Here is a 22,445-nt window from a genome sequence, read left to right on the forward strand (position 1 = left end):
GAGCGTTAACCACCCCGCTGTCCGATCCTCCTGCAGGCAGGGTTTGTAGCTGCTCGGCGTGGTGCGGGGGGTGCGGGCGAGCCTGGCAGTGCTGGCAGTGACCTCCCTGGGAATGTCCCAGCGGGTGGCTGCCGTGTGCTGAGGGCTGGCTGGCTGGGCCCGGCCTGCGCGTGTGCGAGCAAAGGGTGGAGAACGGACGGATTCGTGGCTAAATATGTGGCTCGATGGCTCTGACGCCCAGAGCTCCCTCCTATCCCACGTGAAGGAGCACCGGGATGCCTTTTCCCTCCTATTTATTTTAAAGAGGCGCTCCGGGCAGCCTTCGAATGCAGATAAGCCGTGCAGCACATCCCCAGGAATACATCGCGTCGCTGGGTCCCCCTCCCTCGCTGTCCCTTTGCCGCTTCTGCCTCGCACGCACCCGCACCCGCCCTCCTCCCGCAGCAGCGCAGCCCCCCCCTGCAGCCCCCCGGGGCCCTCCTGCAGCCCCCCGGCCCCCCGTACAGCCCCCCCCAAAACCCCCGCAGCCCCATCCCCGCGCGCAGCCGAGCGCCGAGCGGGGCCCCCCCGGCTCCCGGCCGCCGGCCGCAGGAGGAAGGGGCGCTGCGGGGCTCGGTGCGGGGCTCGGTGCGGGGCCCGGTGCCGCCCGGAGCCGCCTCACCTGCGGCGGGGCGGGGAGGGGCAGCGGCGGCGGCGGCGGCGGCCGGGGGAGGGCTCGGGAGCTCGGCGCCGCCTCCCCGCGCTCCGCTGCCGCCCGCCCGCCCGCCGCCGTCTCCCCCGCGCCGCCGCCGCCGCCGCCGCCGCCTCCAAGATGCCCGGGCAGCGGCGGGGAGGCTGCCGCAGCCCGCTGGTAAGGCAGAGCGGCACCGGGAGGGGGCACCGGGGGGGGGGGGGGCACGGGGGGCGGTTGGCACACCGGGAGGGGGGTGCCGGGGTTTTGGGGAGGGGGCCCCGAGGTTCGGGGGGGGCCCCGGTGGCGGCTCCTCCGCCGGTCCGCGGGCCCCCCCCCCCCCACCCCGGACCCCTCCGGCGCCGGGGCGGCTCCGTGCTCGCAGCCCGGCGCTTTTCGGTCGGAGCCGGCGAGCCCGGCCGGCCCGGGGCTGCGGGGGGGTCTCTCTGGGTCCCACCGCGGCCAGCCCCCCCCGGGCTTTTTTCCTTTCCGCCTCCGAGCCCGCGGCGTTCCCGTGAAGTCCCCGGCAGCAGCCCGCTGCCTCCCGCCCCGCCGGGGGGGAGAAAGTTGCAGTGGAAGTTCCACGAGCCCGGGCGGCGGGGGGTGCGTGGGCCCCGTCCCGAGTGGGTCCCCCCGGGGGTCGCGGCGGGCCGGAGGGGCGCGGGGGTTCCGCAGGAAGGGGAGCGCTCGGCTTCCCCCCCCCCCGGTGAATAGGGTGGGAAAACTCGCTGCGAAATGCCCGGGGGGGGGACGCTTCTCGCTGCCGGGGTGGGCTCGGTCCCGAGGGGGTTTTGCGTTCGTGGAAAACCGGCCGGGAACGGGCAGGGACGGGGAGGAGGCAGAAGGGACGGCAGCGACAGGAGCGGCTGCGGGGATCCGGGCAGGTGGTGGTGGTGCTGCCCCAGCGCCCTGGGTGTGCCGGCGCTTTACAAGCGATCAGGGCCAGGTCTGTGCCCTGCGGAGCCTTCTGCGGCATCGGGGGAAAGCAGCGCACGCAGACCGTGTCCGGAAAGTTGCGCTGCCTGTTTTGTAAACGTTGCATTAGAAAAAAAAAAAAATAATAAAAAAAAAATTAAGCGTGCGATGAATTCCCTCCCTGGAAGTACGTGCTTGTGCGTGCTGCGCGCCGGTGGCCTCGCTGGCACGGGTACAGCTTGGGTGCCAGCAGCTTGCGTGGCGTTAGGCACACGTGTGTAGGTAGCTGGGTTTGCAGGCAGGGTGGGAGCATCCTTGGGACCGCTCGAGATGCATTAATGACTCCTGGTAAATTTTAATTCAGGGTTGCCCTTCGTTTTGGGGAGGGAGAGGCAGGTTTCGAAGCCAGCGCTTGGGGTTTTATCCCAAATTTTGGAGTTGGATTCAGAGGGGGTTGCTGTGCAGCCAGAGGTCGGGGCTGCTGGATAGTTTGGAGAGAAGTGTTTGGGGTTTGTGGGGTTTTGTTTTTTTTTTTTTTTGAGCCTGTTACATCTCGAGTCGGCTCTCGGTGGTGAGATGTGCCGGGTCGCGGGGGAGGCTGAAGCGGAGACGCCGTAACCAGGACTTCGCAGGCTGCACGGCCATTCCCTTCCGTGAGGCTAACGAGCGGTGTGATTGCTCCTCAGGAGGGAGTTACCGCTTCCGATAGCGTACCCGCCTTCGCTCGTCTCTAGTTTAGGCTGGTGCCCCCCCTTTTGGGAGCAGCTAGCGGAGTATTTCAGGAGGGTTTGTGGGTGCTTGGGCAGCAGGATTTGGGTGCCCCAGGATCGGCATGGAGCTCGGCTTGCTCCCCGGCCCTTTACAGCATCCTCCTCGGCAGGAGCAAGCAGGCTCAGGATCTGGCCTCCTCCCCGAAGCTCCAGCAGGGCTTGAACCTGTGCTCGCTGGCTGCTTCTTGATTTTCTTCCTCCAGAAAACAAGCGCGTGCTGCCGCTTAATGAGAGCCTGCCTTCACCGCCGTCTTTTTTTTTTTTTTTTTGCGAACGAGCCTCTCTGATTGATGAGAGGACGCGGCGAGGAGGCCCGACGAGCAGCCTCCCTCGGCCGCCGCCTCCAGCAGTGCCCGGGCTGCCCAAAATGCCAGGGCCCAGAGGTCAGCAGCGGGGACAAAGCCGTGCCTGTGCGCGGCCGAAAGCTGCCCCGTGCCCTGCGAGGGCGGTGGGGCTCTGGCACGGGAGGAGCATCTCGCCCTCGGATCCCGCACTGCCTTCCTGGTTTCTTGTGGTGTGTTGTTTTTCTTTTTTTACATGCAGCTGCTTGCAAACATCGCGGTAACTCTTGCCAGTGGGATGTGCCTCCTGTCCGGGACGGTGCCGGCACCGCTTTTGCGTCCTCTAAGGGGAGCTGGGGGCTGGCAGCAAGGGGGACCCCGGCAGCCCCATCGGTGCCTGTGGGCTCTGGCAGCTCCCTGCCACTGCTGGGCAGCAGCATAAGAGCCTTTTGTGCTGCTGGATACGCTGCCCTTTCTCAGGAAATCGCCTATTGTGCTGGCTGGAGGCTCTGTCTGTCTGTCTGTCCCTCCCCGAGCAAGCAAACCCAGGGAGCCCAAAGGGCAAGGGACATCCCCCCACCACCCCTTCCCCCACTCCCCTCTTGCCTTTGAGTCCTCCTCACAGCTGGGTCCCCTTCCCTGGGCAAGGATGCTCGCGGGGACCTCTGCTCGCTGGTGCCCAGGGTGCGGGGAGTCACTGTCCCCAGTGTCCCCTGGTGTCCCACCACCGGGTGCAGGGGATGTGGTGCAGGTGCCATCGCCGCCCTCCGGCGCGTGCTGCATGGAAAAAGCCTGGCATGCTCCGCAGATCCAGGGCTGCCTCCCTCCCTTGGACGCTCCGGGCATGTTCCGGGGCTGCGTGGATGCAGGCGAGTCTTTTAAATTGAAGTGGAAACGGCGTGCGGGATCCGGAGGGTGGTTCCCGATGGAAGCCGTGTTTATTGTTGAAAACTGCGCCGGCTGGGATGTGGCCAAGCAGAGGAGCGTGCTCGGAGCCAGCTGCAAAGCAACCTGTCCTGGTGCGTGGACGTCTGCTCTTCCCCAGACACGTCTCAGCAAATGCTGCCGCTGCTCTGGTTTTATTTCTTTTTGTTTGCTTGCTTGCTTTGTGGTTTCTTTTTTTGTAAATTTATTTAAATTTTTGTTTACAGCTGTTGCAGTGTTGGGTGCTGCAAGCTCTTAGGTCTCAAAACTCGTCTTTTTTTTTTTTCTGTCTCTCTGGGCCCTCTGCTTGAGAAGAAAAGGGAAAACCTAGAGCACTGTGAAAAGCCAGGATGAGAAATAATCGGAAGCCTGCTACATTGGTGCGAAACAGGGCAAATCCAGAGGATGCTTTCTGCAGGCCTTGTAAGAAAGTGCCCGGCGGGGTTGTTTGCCAGCTCCGTGCACAAGCAGCTCGCCATGTGCCAGGAGCAGCGAGGCTTGCCGGCTTCCCATGACGTGGGTTGGGATTGTGAAATGAAAGGGTCTCTGTGCCTCTGCAAAATATCATTACTATTATTTATTACTGGAATTTGTGTCTAACAGGGAAATTAATTGCTAGGTCTGTTTGTTTGTGTCTCATTTTGCAGGCACATTTTGCAGGCCCGCTCTGGGGTAATGGCCTAGAAATTAAATTTCATTTTAATATGCAAACCCAATTTTGAGTTGATCGACCAAAGGGGGGAAAATTAACTTCAGACAGCAGGCAGAGGTCTTTATGAAGCAGAGTTGAAGCGCAGCGTCATAAATGTGAGCTGGCCCAAGATCTGCGTGGGAGCAGAGGAGAGACGCAGATATACATCCACGTGTGTGCGCGGAGTGCAGCTGGGCAGCACCCTTCAGCAGCGTGTCAGAGGTGACGTGGAATAAACGAGCTTTTGGTTTTCCAAAAGGCCATGAAGCCACACGGTTAAGGGACAGGCTGGGCTGCTCGATGGCTGGGTGGAGGCTCAGGCTGCTGCCCACAAGCTCCCGTGGCGTTTGCTGTTGAGTGCTGACGCTGGTCACTGCCCTGGTGCCGTGGCTCTGGATGGGACAACTGCACCTTCTCTTACTACTTGTGTTAGCTGGAATCTCATGCAAGAAAACCCTTGTTTTTATTGTGAGATTGGTCAAACGCTGGCACAGGCTTGCCAGCGAGGTTGTGGAGTCTCTGCCTAGGGAGATGTTGAATACCAGGTCCTGGTCAGCCTGCTGCAGGTGCCCTTGTGCAGGCAGGGCTGGGACCCCATCTCCTGAGCTTCCCGCGGGTCCATCAGAGAGCTGATGTCCCTGCTTGTCACCTTGAAGGATTTAGTGGCAAGAGGCCTAAAGGTGATTTCTCTCCTCGGGGTGTTTTTGCTGGGACCTGGTGCAGCCTGGACACTTCAAATGACGGAGCCGTGCCACGGTGAGCAGTGTGCAGTGCTGGGTGGAGCCGGGCTGAGAGACACGCTGGTGTCAAACTGGTGGTGTGATGGAAGTCCTCCGAATGGAAAATGTTCACAGAGTCAAGAGTGCATCTGTGGGAGGGTGGCCAAGACGCTGGCCCTTGCCACTCGGGTGTCTGCAGGATGCTCCAGCCACCAGGACAGGACAGCTCTGAGTTGCTGCCCAACTGTGTTGCTGGGGCTGCATGAAGGCATTTATTTCTCTTAAAGCACCCGATACCTTCTCAAAGCTGGCACTTGAGTTCCTCCAGCGGCGCGTCCTGCAGCACGGATCCCACCCAGCTCCCAAACTCCACTGGCACGGTCACGAGCTTCAGCAGTGCGGGAGAAGGAGCCAAAAACGATTGCGTTTGTTTAGCAAATTCACCCCGACGTCTCCTGGCTCGTGCTTTGCATCATGGTATGTCCGCGGCATGCTGCGACCTGGCCTCAGCTCTCCCTGCCGATGCCTCTGCCTGCTTGCGTTGTTTCTGTTCCCCCTCCCAGGAACGTGCTCCGATCTGTGCTTGGAGGCTTTCCCTGGCTGCGGGCGGCTCCGACGCTCACTGCACGGCGCCAGGAGCGGTTGCGTGCCTGTAGGCAGGAGGAACGGGCTGGGCCGTGTCTTGCAGGAGGGTGCTGAGCATCTCGGGGTCTTCTCTGGGCTGAGCAGGCCCTGGCTGCCGTCATCCTCTTCCTCCACGGTGGGCGGGTTGGTGATGCCCTCTGGGGTCTCCGCTGGCCCCATGACCACGCCTGAGCTTTCGCAGAGCCCCTGCCTCACCTTTCGAGCTTGCTTTCCTGCTGGGAAATCTGTTTCTTGATTAGTGTGGGCTATTCTTGCGCCTCCTGCTGTCTCTCCTGGCATCAAGGAGAGCTGTGTGTGAAGTCTGCAAGGAGGTACCAAGTCCCTGAGTGTTTACACGGGGAGCACAAAGCGCAAAGGATGCTGCAGCTTCTGCTTCTGGTAGCCCAGGCGCATGCCCAAGCTCTATGTATGGGATTTCCGTGTGCCAGCTGTGAAAAACTGCCTGTAGTGTGAAACTGGAGGTAATTAGTGAGGAAAATAAGTTGCGCTGGTCTTTGACTTCATTACACTTTGGAGAAAGGGATCCCAGCTTCTGGTTGTCATCAGAGGTTGCTTTTTCGGGTGCTGGCTGCTATGCCTTTTTGGCCCCATGCCTCCATGTGTGACACGTTCGCATTTTTCTGGCGTGAAGTATGTAGTCTTTTTTTTTTTTCCCCATCCCTTTTATCTGATTGCTGAAGTCATTAAGCAGAGAATTGCATCTAAGGAGAGCTGAAAGGGACAGCGGTGGGGACGTGCCAAGCCAACCCCAGCTGCCGTGGGGACGTGTGGAGGTGACGGAGGCAGCGGGTGGGATGCAGCCTGCGATGGGCTCGGGGCAGCAGGTCAGAGAGCTTTGCTGAGCCTTTCACCGAAACCATCGTGCCCGTGCACCCCATGGGCATCTGGAAATCTGGCTCGTGCACAGGGCGCTACCACGGGGTAGGTGTAGCAGAAGGCTCCAAGGAGCTGTCGCGGTTTGAAAACAAGCCTCGATTTGCCCATCTCCGAAACGATGGGGTGGGGACTGAGCGGCATCCTCCCCATCAGAGCCCGGGAGGGACTGAAGAGACCTGCACCCGTCTGCATCCACCGTCTTCTGCCGGGGGCAGCCCCAAACACTTGGGCTTCTGCATCTCATGTGAGCCAGCCCTTGGCTTAAGTTGCGCCAGTCTGGGTGCCTCTTCCTGACCGTGGTGGGGTGGGAGGGTGTGAAAGCCCAAAATATCTCCTACCTGCATTGTTTCTGCATTGGGGATTAATGCTAATTATTCCCCATTGTCTCCAGTTCCTGCAGGAAGCCTTGTTTATCTTACCCGTTTAGCCAGGAACGCAACCCCAAGGAGCCCACGAGGATATATTTAAACTTACACAAACCAGCACAATAGCCTTTGAATTTCCCGACTCCGTGGCATCCGTCGTGAGCGCAGGCTCGTTGCATCCAGGCGTCGCGTTTGGTGGTTTTTGGGGTTTGGATGCTGGACTGAGCAGCCCGGCCCTGGCTGGGGCTGGATCGTGCAGCCGGTAATTAGCGGCGCATGAGGCCGTGGGCGTTGCGTGGGGTGGGATGTCTGCAGGAGGCTTCGAGCAGTGGCTTTGTGAGCGTCTGCTGGGCACAAAATGGAGCTGAAGCGAAGCTGCTTGGGGCTCGCGTGTACCCAGGCATGTGTCGAGGCTCCTTGGGGATGCACCACGGCCCTCAGCAGGCTGCGAGGGTGCTGGAAGCCTCGACGCAGGTCAGCAGCTCTGGGGCTGGGGGGAGCAGCAGGGCCATGCCTGCGTACAAGGCTGGCACTGCGCCTTGGCTGGGGTGGGCAGAAGCCCCTCCACGGGGGCTTCACATGAGCAGGACTGCCCCCCTTCCCTTTCGTGGAGTAATGTTTGAGAGCTGCTGGCTCCTGTTGAACTAAAGCGGAGCAAATTGGACAGCACGAAAGCAGGGAACTGGAAGGAGAAACTCTGTCGAGCAGAGCACAGGACAGCTCGTGGGGGCTCACGGGGGCTGCACCTGCCTGCTCTGTGGCTGGCACTGCTCCAAAGCAAAGTGGGGAAAATGCCTGCTGCTACGGAATAACCAACCTGATAAATGCTCCTCGAAATGCGATCTGTCTTAATTATGCCTCAGCGTTAAGGTTCCTGCAGTAGCAGCCTCGATGTTTGCAGGGCATGAGGGCCCCTGGGGAGCACCGGTGTGGGCTGGCTCCTCGCCACGCGATGTTTGCTTGGAGCAGATGTGTTGCGTGGCGGCAAACATCGCCTTCCTTCTTCAGAGCCTGCTCTGGGACCCCCAGGAGCCCCGAGGCTCTGCTGAGCTGCTCTGCCTTGCTTCTGGTCTAGTGGGGGCTTTCACAGTGCTGCGTCGGCCGGGTGTGTGCCTGCAGCAGCTCTCTGCAGGGCTGGATGTCTGGATGTCCCCTGCACCCTGGATGTCTCCATGCAGTGTCCATCCTGGGGATAAAAGCCATGGCTTGCTCTTGTTGGTTGGTTTTTTGTTTGTTTTTTTTTTTTTTATAAACCACGGCATTTGCAGCTGTGCCCTCCCCTTGTCCTTGTGGAGCCAGAGCCCTCTGGCTGCCTGCGGGGACGTGGCTGGGCTCGAGCTGCATTGCAGGCTGGCTGGTGAAGAGGGAAGGGATGCAGCGGCGCTGGAGGGGGACACCAGCTCACCCCGAGCTGGGTGCTGCAGCGAGGAGCTGGCCCTGCATCCCCCGGGGCTGGAAGAACCGGTGCTGGCTGCCGTGAAAGTCCTCCGGTGGGAGTCCACGCGGGTGTACTTCTTGCAAACAGGGTACTGTGTTTCCACCAGGGTGAGCTTTAATTAAAACGATGAGTGAGCAAGCGGGGTTTAGCTTCCAGAGCGGCTGGATGCGCTGGGCTGTGAAGGGGAATGGCATCGGGCGAGGGCTGGGAGGAGAGCAAACAGCTTCGGGACAGGTGATGGAGGGAGGGAAGGTGGCGAGACCTCGGGCGGGGGGGCCTGGGGCAGGGGAGAGATGCTCTGCACCTTCCTGCACTGGCCAGGCCGCGGGGGGACCACCGCATGCGTGTCTGCTGGGGCTGGGAAGCAAACTGCAGGAAGCCCAGCCCGGCCCTGCTCCTTGCAAACTCCAAGCGCCGGCTTGGTCAGGAGCCATCGGTGACGTGCACACCTGGGGGCTGTCACCTGGCTGGGCAGGGCTGGTGGCAGTGCACGGTGCCTCGCACACGCCACTTAGCTGGGCAGGGTTTGTAGGAGATGGGTAAAATCTTCCCTGTGACCAGAAGGGTGCAACCAGAGGAGAAACAGATGAGCTATGGTTTGCTGCTTGGAGGTCCTGGAGGTGACCGATGTCTCTGCCCTTTGGCCGAGCACCCTTGCCCTGTGGGGTAGCCCATGGCGAGCTCCACAAAGCTGCTGCTGGGCTTGTCCGAGAGGTGAGCGCTGCTGTGAAGTGTTCATCTCCACCTGGGGAGCTCTGTCGTGGATGCTGGTGTGCTAGAATGCTTCCAGCACCTCCCCAAACCCCCCTGGTGTGCTGCGGGGCTGGCACCTGATGCCACGGGGCAGGGAGCGCAGCTCGGGGGCTTCATTGGTTTCGGGTTGTGCTGTCGTGACCTACTTCAAACAACAACAAAACCTTCGTGCCCTGCCGTGTGCTGCAATCCAAGCACGGCAGGCGAACACGGCGTTAGCAGCTGAGGGCTGGGCACGGAGCCCTCCCCGTGTCCTGTGTTCCAGCAGGAGGATGGCTTCTGCGTTCCCCTCCGGGCGGCTGCAGGTGGAACGAGCTCACTCCATCACCAGCACGGCTGGCTGGGCCGATCGATGTGTGCACAGCTGCAGACGTGTCACTAGGTGTGTAACATAACGGGAAACGCTGAGGATGAAATGACAGGAAGGATGGCGGGGTGTGCTGCGGGGAGTACAGGGGGGAGCCTGGTGGGGTGAGGGCTTCTTCGTGCCTATGGGAGCTACAGAAATCTCTAGAGGTGACGGGTATGGAGGCTCATGGAGCTGCCTGACAAATGGAGGCATGTTATGGGGCAGGAAAGAGAGAAAAGGGGGCAAACCCCAAAGGGGGCAGCCCGGGAGGCGGCGCGAGGAGGATGGGAGCGACGCACAGCGGGACGTGCCGGACCGGCGATGCTAACGGGGCTGGGCCTTTGTCTCTGTCACCAAGTCTTGTGTAGAGTTTGCACGTTGGGAAAGCCCCCGGTTTTAGGATGAGGGAGCAAAGGAAAACAACCACAAGGAGTGGTGGAGGCTGCTGAAGGGGACAGAGCCCGTCCCAGCCCTGGCCTCACCAGAGGCCGGTGGGAGAAGCTCGGGAGGAGGATGCTGTGATGCGAGCGGATCTGTTTCATCAGTCAGGGTGACGGAGGCAGAGATGAAGACAAAACTCCCCAGGGGAATTAAAGCAGTGTGCAACTGGAGAAATTAAAGAGCAACAAATCACTGGCACCCGGTGGGCTCCAGCCAGCTCGTTGGGAGGAACTCAACAATGAAGCGGCTGAACTGCCAGCAGAAAGTAATCTCTCGTTAAAAGCAAGTGCTGCTCGGGAGTGCAGCCTCTTCTGCTCCGTCTTTAATTTAGGGAGGTACAAGGACAACTGTGGGAATTACAGACCAGTGAGCTTTATTTTAGCACCGAGTAAATTGGCTGAGAAAATAATTAAAGCTCATGTGGAAATGCCTGCGCTTCAGTGTGACGGATTAAGGACAACAAAGCATGACTTTTACACAGGAAATTCAGTTGTTTTTTCCTTTCTTTTTTTTTTTTTCCTTCCTTCAGTATTGCAATAAAGTGATTGGGGAGAGCAGTTGGGAGATGAACTAAGCCATTGAGGAAGCAGCTGAGGCAGGAGCCGTGGGAGGAAGGGCCGGATCCTGCTCGATGCCGGCAGCTCGGCTGCAAGGAGGACCCAGCAGTGAGGCACGCGCTGCCCTCGCTGCTTGAGCTGGAAATTTCGTGGTAGATGCGCGCACACTGCCTTCCCAAGGCTGCAAGCCAAGCACGTAAAAATTAGGTAACGCTAGGTGCAAATTGCCTGGATGAGCCTGATTGCCTCCCCCTCTCTCTCTGCTTTGAGTATCTTCGTTAGGAAGCTGTCGCTAATTACACGGTGATTGGCTGTTTTTACTGGCAGGAGTCCTGGTTCTCTGGGGACAGAGCTGTCCCAAGGCAAATTTTGGGGAGTGCATGGGAAAGGCTGCTGCTTGCAGGGCTGGGGGAGCGAAGGGGCTCCCCAAGCCCCCCGTCTGCATCCGCTGCCCCCCAAATTGGATGCGGCCACGGTGCTGGATGGGGATTTTTCTTCTTCCTGAGGCTGAACCGTGGTCCAATTCCCAGCTCGTTTTCCCGAGGACAACAAAAAGCGCAGACAACTGCTGCCCAGATTTTATATCCTGCTGTCACGGAGCCAATTAAGGAAAGGGTTGCCATATTTTTTATTTATTTATTTATTTTTTACGTTAGGGTGGAACAGCGTAGCGTATTTTTTAAGGCTTGTTCTTGGAAGCAGCTGAGCAATTCTGGCTGAAGTTTTCCTGGGAGGAGGAGAAAAAAAAATGCTTGGTGTAGAAAATATCAGCCTGAGGAGTCTGTGCTTCCCCAGACTGTGAGCACTGGAAAGCTGGTCCGGAGAGGAAGGGTGGTTTGGTTTTGGTACCCATAGCCCAAGGACAGCACAGCGTGGACCTGCAAGAGCTTTCTTACACCAAGGATCAAGGGAAAGGCATGGGCAGAAGGAGCCAAGGCGACTCAGGGCTGTCCAAACACGGTCAGAGGGATGAGGGTGGATTTGGGCTGCATGAATGTGTCTGCAGGAGGCGTACGGGGGGATTCCCACCCCGGGTGGGGCGATGTGAGCGCTGCCTCCTCTGGCCACTTCTCTCCAGCACATCCTTGTCTGTGTTGCTAGCGGAGCACCTGTGAGCTTCAGACGGGACTTGGGCTTGACCCCGAGGCTGTAAATATGATACCTTGTGAGAGGCGATGCGGGGCACCTTTGCGTCGGGCCCTCCTGAATGCCATTTGCTGATACCCCACGTGTCCGCGGGGCTCGTGCCGCTCTGCGCCAGGGCACGGGTTTGAGGGGCTGCTGCAAGCCGGGCTGGGCACATGGGGATGTGTGACACAGTGACATGAGCTAGGAGGATGCTGCCAACCCAGCCGTGTCACACCACGGGAGAAACGCGTGGTGTCCGCCTTGTCCTCGGGGGCCGGCTGACCCTCGGGCACGCATGACGTGGGGCTGTTTGTAAACCGTGTTAGCTTCTATGGGTCTTTAAAATTTATTTAGGGAGTTAATTACTGTAAACAAAGCAGCTTTAAATCTAATCAGCTATTCCTTGTGCCACGTTGGTCCCGGACATCAAAGTGAACATCAAAGTGAGAGGCATGAAAGGCTCCGAAGGCAGCGCCGCCCGACTCGCCCAGGTGCATCTCCCCGAGAGCTCCCCGGTCTGTGTCGCACAGCCCAGTTTGTGGGGCTCCTTCCAGATATCACAGATCTAAAGGATGTTGTCCTGTTGAGGAAAACAAGATTAACATAAGAATAGCCACCAGGAACAAAGCAAAGAGCTGTTTAAACTTTTTTTTTAACGTATTTTTGGTAGCTCATCAGTGAGGATGCTGTGCTTAGCCTGGAGTGTCCCAGCAAAGCAAGGGACAAACCCTGACTCCAAGGTGGATTGTAATGTCCCGATGTCGGTGAGCACGCATTTGGGCAGGCCTTGCTAAGGTTGTGAGCTCTCGGAGCAGCCCGGGACAGGCAGAGTTGTTGGGGAGCAATGCACCAACAGCTGGTGCAGCAAGGTGGGAGATGCCATGTACGTTGATGAGCTGTGGTGGGACTGCAGCTTGAATTTGGGATCTTTGAGCTCTTAGAGGTGGGACAGAGGTGTGCAGAGGGAAGGAGAGCTCTGAAGAAGCCAGGGTGGCTGGATCAAGGCAGGCTGAGAGCATGCATTTTCTCCTGTGTGGTTTCTTGCTGGCTTCTTGTTTTAATTGAAAATCAAATGCCCGCGGCTGGAGAGACATCCTGACATCCCACGGGCAATCTCCCTCAGAGGTGTCCCACTCACCAGAGGCACCCTCGCCACAAATTTTGGCCAGAAATCCCCCAGCCGGCCTGCCCCTTCCGTGCATCCTCGGCTGCAGTTTGCATTTTCCGCTGCAGAGCATCCCCCAGCAGCCGCAGCGCCTGCTCCCCCTGCCACTTCCCACCTAATTAAACGCTGCCTCTCATTTGCAGAAGACGTTTCCGGGCTGGTGTCAACCCGGAGCACTCGCATGCTAATTTTGAGCAGCGAGCGGGCTCCTCGAGCGCGTTCCTGCACCGCGGGGAGGCAGCGGGGCCGGCTAATTGATTGCAGTTTCACCAGAGGCATGGGCCGCTCGCCTCTAACGCGGAGCAGACCCGGAGGAAGCCCACCGCCGTGCCCCTCCTTGCTAATTAGTCTTTGCTACTGCATGCGGCTGCGGCGGAGCTGGGGGGAAAGCGTGCGGTTTTTCTTGTTAGCTGTCAGGCTGTCGTTCCCTTCCACGTGCAAGCTTGCATTTCGGGGATGGCTGTGCGGTGCGCTGCTGCCGGCTCGCTCCCTCCTGGGTGGAGAGGCAGCTGTGGAAGGGACTTGGTGCTTTGTGAATCCGGAGCTGCTCGTTGTCCTGTGTATTGGCAGTGGCTTTAGGTGCTTGAAAGGAGCCCATTTCAAGCCTTGAGCTTGTTTTCCCCAGCTGGAGCTGATTTGGGCATCCCTGGTTTGCACTAGAGGACAGCTGAGGTCTGGGAGCGTACAGCCTGTAATTTGGCTGGTCTTCCTTCCTCTCTCCTAAAAGCAGGCGGCCAGGGGAAATCTGGGAGTAGGACAGTGTGCTAGACCTCCTGACCCGCTTTGCTCAGAGTTTCCTGGACATTTTTCACCTCTTCCCCTTCCCCAAAAAGAGCAGGGACAGTGCAGACACCAGAGGGGTTGTTCAGAGGTTTGGTTTTGCCCTCACAGAGCCCTTAGATGTTGGAAACCAGCACGGCCTCCAGTTCCTCTCTTTGGCAGCACTCGCTAGAAGCAGCATGAAATTGTGTGGTTTCTCCCATGTTTTCTCTCAGCCTTGCTGTCCCCATCGTCTTCCCAGGCTGGGGTGGAAGGTGGCAGCGAGGAGCTTGCTGCTGCCCCTCCATCCCCTCCCAGCACAGCTTTTGTCCTGCAGAGTTCCCAGATGCAGTTGGGGTCTGGACATGGTGGTGGGACACATGAGCCTGGTCAGGCTGTAGGAGCCGCATCAGGGTGCAAAGAGCCAAGGAGTGCAAGGATTTGGGGGTTTCCGACCTCCCCGTGTGCCTGTTGCCGGAGGGGAGGAGCTGCCCAGCTTTGCTGCCCCAGCTCACATAGCTGCTGTCTCACACCACGCCTCTTTGCTCTCCTCCCTGCCAGGTCACAGACCAGCTTCCTGAGATTTTGACGCTGGATCGGGATCGTTTTAACTAAAGATGGAAACACTGGAGTCCGAATTGACCTGCCCAATCTGCCTGGAGTTATTCGAAGACCCTCTCCTGCTGCCCTGCGCCCACAGCCTCTGCTTCAGCTGCGCCCACCGCATCCTGGTGTCCAGCTGCTCCTCCAGCGAGTCCATCGAGCCCATCACCGCCTTCCAGTGCCCCACCTGCCGCTATGTCATCTCCCTCAACCACCGGGGCCTGGAGGGCCTCAAGAGGAATGTGACGCTGCAGAACATCATCGACCGCTTCCAGAAGGCGTCGCTGAGCGGCCCCAACTCCCCCAGCGAGAGCCGCCGCGAGAGGACGTACCGCAACAGCCCTACCATGTCCGTGGCCGGCGAGAGGATCGCCTGCCAGTTCTGCGAGCAGGACCCGCCGCGGGACGCCGTCAAGACGTGCATCACCTGCGAGGTGTCCTACTGCGACCGCTGCCTGCGGGCCACCCACCCCAACAAGAAGCCCTTCACCAGCCACCGCCTGGTGGAGCCCGTGCCCGACGCGCACTTCCGAGGACTCACCTGCCTGGAGCACGAGAACGAGAAGGTGAACATGTACTGTGTGGCTGACGACCAGCTCATCTGTGCCTTATGTAAACTGGTGGGCCGCCACCGGGACCACCAAGTGGCATCCCTCAGCGATCGCTTTGAGAAGCTCAAGGTAAGTGCCGAGGGCATCCCTGGGCCGGGGCGCACCGCTGGGAGCCAGAGAGCTTCGTGTGGGGGGACCGGTGCTGGCTGCGGGGCACTCTGGCGGCATGTCTTTTAAGCCAAGCAGGGCTGTGGGCTGGAGGATGGGGTCCATGCACTCATCCAGGCCCTTGGGCATTTCCTTGGGCTCCTTCCAGTGTGCTCGAGGCCTGGGGACCGCAGCACATGGGGAGCCTCCTGCTGTTCATGAACTTCCCCTGCCTGCAAACTGGTGCTGCAGGAAGCGCTGCGGGCACCGCCTTCATGTCCTCTTTGGTACGGCTTCCCCAGTCCTCTGCACTGCGAGAGAGAAGGCTCTGGGACGCAGGGATGGAGCTTCCCTCTCCTGCCCATGCGCCCTAACCTCCTCCTCTGTCCTGTGGGACCTCTGGCTTTTGGCCAGTGCCACCTCCAGCAAGGTGTCCCGGCTGTGCCACCGTGATTCTCCATGGTGGGAGCCTCTGCTCCGCCGCAGTCGGCATTCTCCATCCTCGTATCCCTAGAGCTGCAGAAATGAGCAATTGTTTTCCAGCCCCCTTACCCCGAGCCTGTGCCACGTATCGATCGAAAGTGAATTCTTGCTCTGCTGCTCCTCAGGTTGGAGAGAGCAAACTTCCAGGGAGCCCTCTGGGGTGCTTTGAAGCTTAATTTTTATGCAGTGGCTGTGCTAGTGCCGAATAACATGTGAACCCGTGTGGATGATGTTTGACCTATATAAAGTTAGAAATCCCTCTCTGTCCCCTGTGCATTCTGCATGAGTCTGCAAAATGGTTTTAATTCTTTTTTTTTTTTAATAATAAAAAAAATAGAGCTGGTCCAGTTAAAGGTCACGCTGGCAAGGCTGTAACTGTGACTGCAGTCACGTTCCCATTGCAGCCCTTCTTATGTCTTTCCACCTTCTTCTTTGGTCCTTTCTCCCTGAATTTTCTGGGCTTGTTCTGACCCAAAAGTGCTTTTCTTGGCTCTTTGTCTTGTTAATGCTTTTAGACAAAATCGATTTCTCTGCTCTTGTGTTTTCTGAGGGCAGAAGAAATAGTTCTATCACCAGCAAAAATTGAGAAGACTTCTTGTGTGCAGGCTGGATTGTTTTAAAAAGAAAAGAAAAAAGATTTCTCTCCAGCCATCAGTCTTTCTAGATGTTGAGTTTACCCTGAGCTATTTCCCGGTTGGTTTTCCACCTGCCCTTTCCTCGCAGCTCCCAAACCCAACGCGACTCACCCAGCAATGCAGCGTGGTGCTTGCCGGCGTGCCCGTCCTGTCTTCGTGCTGTGCCTCACCGGAGCTTCCCCTGCTCGGGACGCAGCGCCAGCAGAGCGCTCCTCGGGTCAGAACATTCTTTTTCCATGAGGAAACGTCTCAATTAGCAAGTTGGAAACCCTAGAAAGAAAGGACCATGTATGTTTGTATGCAGTAAGACTTGGGGACAGAAATTAAACCCTTTTAATATTTCCCCCCATGTCAGCTAGCCAGGCAAGCTCATCTGAAGACAAAACCCCCGACAACGAATTGCTTCTTCAACCAGCCAAGCTTTTGCAGGTTGCCAAAAAGCCAAGCTTTTGCAGGTTGCCAAGACATCTTTTTTTTTTTTCTTTTTTTTTCTTTCCTGTTTGAATAACAGCCTTAAGTGGTTTTGGACAAGGAGGGAAGCTCTCCTCTGCGCTCTCTGCTATGAACACTCCTCCTGTGCTGCTCGTCCTGCACAGCTCGCCCTTCGGGCACTGCTAAGAGTGCGGCCGCGATGCTGGTAGGAGCAGCAGCTGCCTCGTTCCCTGACGTGGAGGAGCTGTTTTTTGGGGGAAGATACCTTGTTGTCCTCCTTCTCCCCTGCAGTCAGCCTCCCTCTTCCTCTTGCGTGCCCTTTAGTGGGTGGGGATTGCCCTAGGTGAGGACTGGAGGCCCACTGGGGATGGATGTGGGGTGTGAGCATCCCCCTGCTCCGGATGAGCACCCGAGGCAGGATGACTCCAGGATAACACTTCCCCAGCAGAAAGTTTCCCTCCTGAATGCAGTGCTGCAAATAGCTGGTCTGTTTCTTGAAATGTGAGGCATAAAGCAAATAAATGAAATTTTGAAATGCAAAGCTGCATCTCTGCCTGCTGAGCCGAACTAAGAGGGATGAACGTTTTGCTGCTTGTGAGAATGCAAAATTAGCTGCACAGCCTTCGTCTACACAGGAAGAGATGCTTTGTCCAAGCTGCATCCTTGGCTGTGGTCTTAAATCTCTTAATGTAATAAGCTGCAAAGCACAGAAAATCAAACCACATTGACCAGTGCTTCCACATGTCTTTAAATGCACTGGCACACTGGGGATGGTTCATTTTGTAACTAAATGACGCGCGGTGGAAACTTCTTTTGCCTCTTTTTGCGTCTGTTGCTATTTAATTTCTGCAGGGATCTGGTTTGCAAGGCACAACTACTACGTGGTTATCAGTCTGTAGTGCCTGGTTTGGCAGAGTTGTGCTTTTTTTCTGATGCCTTCTCTCCTGATGCTCTACCTCCGGTGCAGGAGCAGCACGGGATCAATAGCGAGCGTGCCAGCAAGCTTTAAAATCAGAGTCAATATTTGCAGCTGCATTTTGTCCTCATCTTCGTACATCCTCAGTCTATACTTTTCACCGTGGTTGAGTCCGTTGCTCTTCCTGGAAATACTGGGAATCCTTGCTGGCTGCTCTCTGCTCTCCTAACCCTGTCGCTTTGCCCCCTCCTTGCTCTCGTGAGCTGTCCGTCAGTGAGCACTGAAGCCAGGCTGCTCTCGAGCATCCGTGGAGCTCTTGGGCATTGAACAGCAAGCGATTGCTCTTGTTTTCTGGCTTCGATCACATTGCTCGAGCTAGTTGGAAACACCTTTCAGATTAAAAAAAAAAAAAAAAAAAAAAGGAAAATTGGAGCAAATTATTCTGTCAAAAGGACTGCTTTCCACAAAAAAGTTTTGGTTGGGGATTTTTTTTTCCTTGTTTAGAAGAGCTAAGTGCCTGAAAACTGTACTTTTTGTTGTTGTTGTTAAATCCTGAAGTGTTTCAGTTCTGAGTGCTACCTGGGAGAGCAGGGACCTGTGCTGCTGTTGGGGTTGTTGGTTGGTGCTGGGGCAGATGCTGAGCACCGGTGCCCAGGCTGCTCCCTGCCCCAAGCCTGCAACTGCTGCATTGCTTGCAACGTTGCCAGGTCAGGTTTTTTGTTCCATGCATCTTTAACTCCACTTGTTTATACCACTCTGCCTGCACAAGGCATGTTGCTTTTAGGTACAGTTCTTGCTCCGCAGGTTCTTGAAGGCTTTCCCTGTCCTTTCTCCTCTTGCAGCTCCCCTTACGGAGCTGCCTCTGCTGCCCGGGCCCAGGAGGCAGCGCATGCCTGTGGTGCTCCAGGTGCACCAGCTTGGCTACAAGTAGTCAAAATGCGGGGACTCGATGCTTGTTTTCCCCTCTCTGCGCATTCAGGAAGGGGTGGGATGCTGACTGTAAAGGTGTCCATCACTTTGTCTCACTGGCTGAAAAATCAGCGTTAAAAATCAAATTAAAAATGGGCATAGATTAAGCGCAAAGCAACCGGCTTGACCTAGATAAAGCAAACGCCTAGGACAGCAGCACGTTATCAGTTGAGTAAAAAAAATCTCCGCCAATTATAAATCGAGATGCCTCGAAGCCCTTAATTACAGTCATCCCCGCATTGTGCTGCCCTGTCCCGTGCGCTGGCTGCCACCCAGCCGGGGCCGGGCGCGGGGTCACCGCGGCGCAGCGAGAGAGGTCGCAGCGAAAAAGGATTTGGTTTGTGAGCTCCGGACAGCTCTGCAGCGGAAAGAGTTTCAGAAAAAGGATTTTGCCGTAAATTATTCGCTGCTTTGCTTCTGCATCTGATCTGTTCCCTTTGCGGAAACCAGCTAAGGGCTGTTGCTGAGGTTTCCGTTGACCGACACACTGGGAACAGCAAAAAAAAAAATATTTAAATATATATATATATATATTTTGTAACACTTTCATATCTGCTCTCTGCTAAAGGAGGAGAATAATCGCATCTCCTGTTATGCTTCATACAGATGCGCTGCCTCCAGTGGGTTAGTGTCAGTGTGACGAAGTTTAAAAAATAATAAACAAACCCCCATGCTAGACAAATTGTATGCAGAAAGCTGATAGTTATTCCAAGGCTCTTCAGAGAGCGGTGGGGTAGAAAGAATGAGGGGAAGAAACCTTCCTTGGTGCTGCAATGTAGGACTTCTTCGCCTCGGGACCAGGGAACGTGTTCTCACTTGCGCTGTGTGAGTCACCAAGATCGCTGCTTAATTTATAATTTACTGTACTGCCACGGGGCTAAACTGAATTTTATACATTTATATACCTATGGTTGGCTTTTATTTTTCTCGTTTTCCCACATGCGGAAAGGAGCTGGCTGAGAGCGAGGGTTAACGTTGTGATTGCTGCGACTCCTACACAGAAGGTGGGGGGCTGCTACCAGCAAACAAAGGGAACCCCAAACCTCTGGCTGTGTGGCAACGATGAGCTCCTTCCCCTGAAGCAGGTCTTTTTTGGGTCTGCGTCTGCCCAACACCTGCTTAGAGAAGGAGATGCAAAGCCTTGCTTCCGAGCTGGCCTGGCGTGGGGTGATGCGGGTGGATGAGGCTCCCGAGCAAATCACCATCATCTTCCCGATCCATCCATCCCAGGCTGCCAGCACAGTTTTGGTTGGATTTGCCAAAAACACACACTTGATGCGTGCTGCAGGCACACGCTTACCTGTGGAGCATGGATCATATGGAAATACAAAATTTTCCTGGCTTCTTTACACTGCAGTGGGAAAGGGATCAATACACACGCTCTGGTGTCTGATGTAGCTCCCAGTTTAAATTTTCCATCAGTGCAGAGAATGCAAGTGTTGGTCGCTGTTTCATTACTGATCCTTTGTTGGGCGCCAGGACCTTGAATCAGCCCTGAGCACTGGGCTCCTTGGTTTTCTTTCCCAGCCATCAGCTTTTTGGGCAGAGTTTGGATTTTTTAGTTAATTTATGTTTAAGTAAGCAATTACAGGTCCTGAGATAGCAGGCCTGGAAAACTGCGTTGGCTAGATCAATCTCCTGCTTTTTCCAGGACCGTGTTCACTTCCAACCAAATCAGGTTGCTGCGGTCTCCCCAGCCGCCAGGACCTAGAGCAGCTCTGTGGCTGGGAGCAGCTAGAGGATTCACCTCCTGCCTTGGCGTCCTGCAGGACGGCAGGCCCGAGCTGTGGAAGAAGCAAGACGCATCGTCTCATCCTGCCTCATCTCAGCTTCTCCCCAGCCTGAGGCCTCGGAGAGCCTCCAGTGCTGCAGCAGCAATGCCTCAGATGTGCCTCTGAAAGCACAAGGAATAGGCAAAAGGGGCTGCTTCAGCAAAGGGCCCTTTTGCCACCTGCAACGCAACGGTACTGAGCCTGCGTGGATCGTGTTTGCACTCGGATGCGAGGGTGAGGGCAGGGGTAGCTCGGAGCAAACCTCACTTGTGGGGACACCACGAACCTCCCGGTGCTGTCCCCTGTTCTCCACGTAAGTAGTGCTTGCCACGGTGCTTTGCCTTAATTTTAATTAGCGCTGCCCTCTGGGCTGCTGGCAAGGCACCGGCATAGGCAGTCATCAGAGGAGGCTTGGAGAGCATCGTTTCCAGTTCAAGCAGAGCACGGGTTGCGGTGCTAAGCACAGGCGAAAACCCTTCCAAGTTGCTGAAGGAGGACAGGGAGGTTTTTTGGCAGAAGCTGTTGCGCTGGTAAATTAGAAACGAGAAATTTATGAGCGCGTTAAATTGTACGACTGTGGCCGCTCCGGTTCGTTAGGTATTAAATTCCTGCTTAACTTCCTGCCTCGTGGTGATCGACTCCTAGATGGCAATTAGTTAGGTGGGAATAATTTGTGGGAAAGCACCGCTCGTGCCCCATGCATGGGCTGGGGGGCACGGGACACGCAGGATTTCCTGCCCGGAGGGGAAAGGTTTGTGCTGGTACGAAGGAGCGGGGAGCACGCTTCACCTTCAGCTGAACAATATTTTCACTTGGCAGAACTTGAGTTTTATGGCTCTGTGGGAATGTCTTCTTGCTCAAACCCCCAAAACCCAAACCCCCCAAATTTTTGGTGTTTGGAGAGCGTCCGTACATAAAGAACAGAAATAAGTCTCTGGGTCTCACCTTCCTTGAGAAGGGGACATTTCCCTGGGCTGCAGGAGGAGAGACATGAAAAGGATCAGCAAAACGTCAGGTGAGCGGTGTCGTGGTGGCCCAGGGCCAGCGGGTGCGTAGGTGGCTTCTGGGGGTGTCACCCGGTGGGCTGTCCCTCCCTGTGGGCTTCGCTCCTGGTGCTGTTTTGCGCAGCTCCATCATGTTGCTCTGGGCCTGGAATAATGTGGTCAAACTGAAAAAAAAGAAAAAAAGAAAAAAAAGGAAAAAAAAATGGGTCTTAGGCACGTGCAAAGTCCAGCCTTGGCTTTTGCAGCTGGCTTCTCCTGCAGCTGGGGCGGTGGCGTGGTGCCCATCAAACAGGCTTATGCGAGAGATGACAGGTTTAGCAGTTGAATTTTCTATTTCTGGACGGGGGAATAATCTCTAATACATAATACTTTTTTCCCAGCTGAAACAAGTCTGTGCCAGTCCTTGAGCTACGGCCCTGTAGTTTTTCAAGACAATTGACGTTCCCATCAACCCTAATCTTTGTTGCATGCGTTCCTTGTCATGTGATTTAACAGATATATTTTCTCCTCTGTCAACAGGTTTGTTAACAATACAGATGCTTTCATGCTATAGTTTTCTGTAATGTCTCTTTGGAGGCTTCACATTTGTGTTTTGCAGTTTCTAAATTTCTGTTTAGCCCTGCTTCTTCTCTCCCCACCCTGCCGCTGGCTCTCTGAAATAGGAACTATTTCAGGGAAGACTCGGGGGCTTGCAGGCGTTTTCCTCCCTGGAACAGGCACTTTTGTTTCCTGAAACAATTGCAAGCTGTTATCTTTTCAAGGCTTCTGTCTGATGATGGCTGTAAGGGCGTGGAGCTGAACTTCCGCTGCTTCAGTTCTACATGAATAGGTTTTCTTTGAAACATGAAAATTTTAGTGTAATCCCACCTCCCATAGAAGGTGTTTACCGGTGTGGGGTTGCCTCGGGTTTCTGTGAGCTGGTTTTGCTCCTGGCAGCTCTGAGCCTTGCCCAAAGGCGGGACAGTGTCTGAGGCCATTTATTCTCAGCTGTTTTGCAGTGTTCCTGCTGCCAGCAAGCTCGCGCTGCCCCTACCCTTTTTTCCTCTTTTTTTCAGAGATTTTACTCCAGCTTCTCCACTCTTTGCTTCGTGCTTTAATCTCACATACTGGAGCTCACACTGGCAATGCCCTGTGGTCTGTCACATTCCCATGCCTTCCCCAAGCCCTGGCCGGCATTTTTGGCAGCCTCACGCTGCGGTTCGCGTCTCCCAGGGTCCCTGCATCCTCCCTGGTGCACCCTCAGCTCCACGGCCTCAAATCTGTCACGGGGGGTGATCCCTCTTTCTGAGAGTCCTGCCCCGAGCGGATGTCGCTTAATATTCAGGATGTGTGGCGTTACGGGGTTATAATGAATATTCAGAGCATGAATTAGCGTGGCTCAGTTAATTACGCGCAGCATGCGATAGGGAAGGCACAGGCTCTCGTTAGGGCTGCGCTCAGCTATTTGCAGCGCGTACGCTTGCTTGGAAAACGTGTCCCGGGAATGC

General features: G+C 56.3%; 1 protein-coding gene across 2 annotated transcripts in view; it reads left to right on the forward strand.

Moving 5' to 3' along the window:
- Nucleotides 1-726: 726 nt before the first annotated feature.
- Nucleotides 727-22,445, forward strand: part of MID2 (midline 2) — a 73,517-nt gene continuing 51,798 nt past the window's right edge. Inside the window, exons 1-2 of one of the 2 annotated variants that reach the window (XM_067004928.1) lie at nucleotides 727-850; nucleotides 14,008-14,729. In XM_067004928.1, the coding sequence (XP_066861029.1) occupies nucleotides 14,064-14,729 (666 nt within the window). In that variant the 5' untranslated portion in view covers nucleotides 727-850; nucleotides 14,008-14,063. Of the gene's footprint in view, nucleotides 851-8,143; nucleotides 8,383-14,007; nucleotides 14,730-22,445 lie in introns of those variants that run through there. The other variant, XM_048078043.2, reaches the window with a different exon arrangement.

This window comes from Anser cygnoides, chromosome 13 (genome assembly GCF_040182565.1).
Source record: "Anser cygnoides isolate HZ-2024a breed goose chromosome 13, Taihu_goose_T2T_genome, whole genome shotgun sequence".
In the NCBI taxonomy this organism is placed as follows: domain Eukaryota; kingdom Metazoa; phylum Chordata; class Aves; order Anseriformes; family Anatidae; genus Anser; species Anser cygnoides.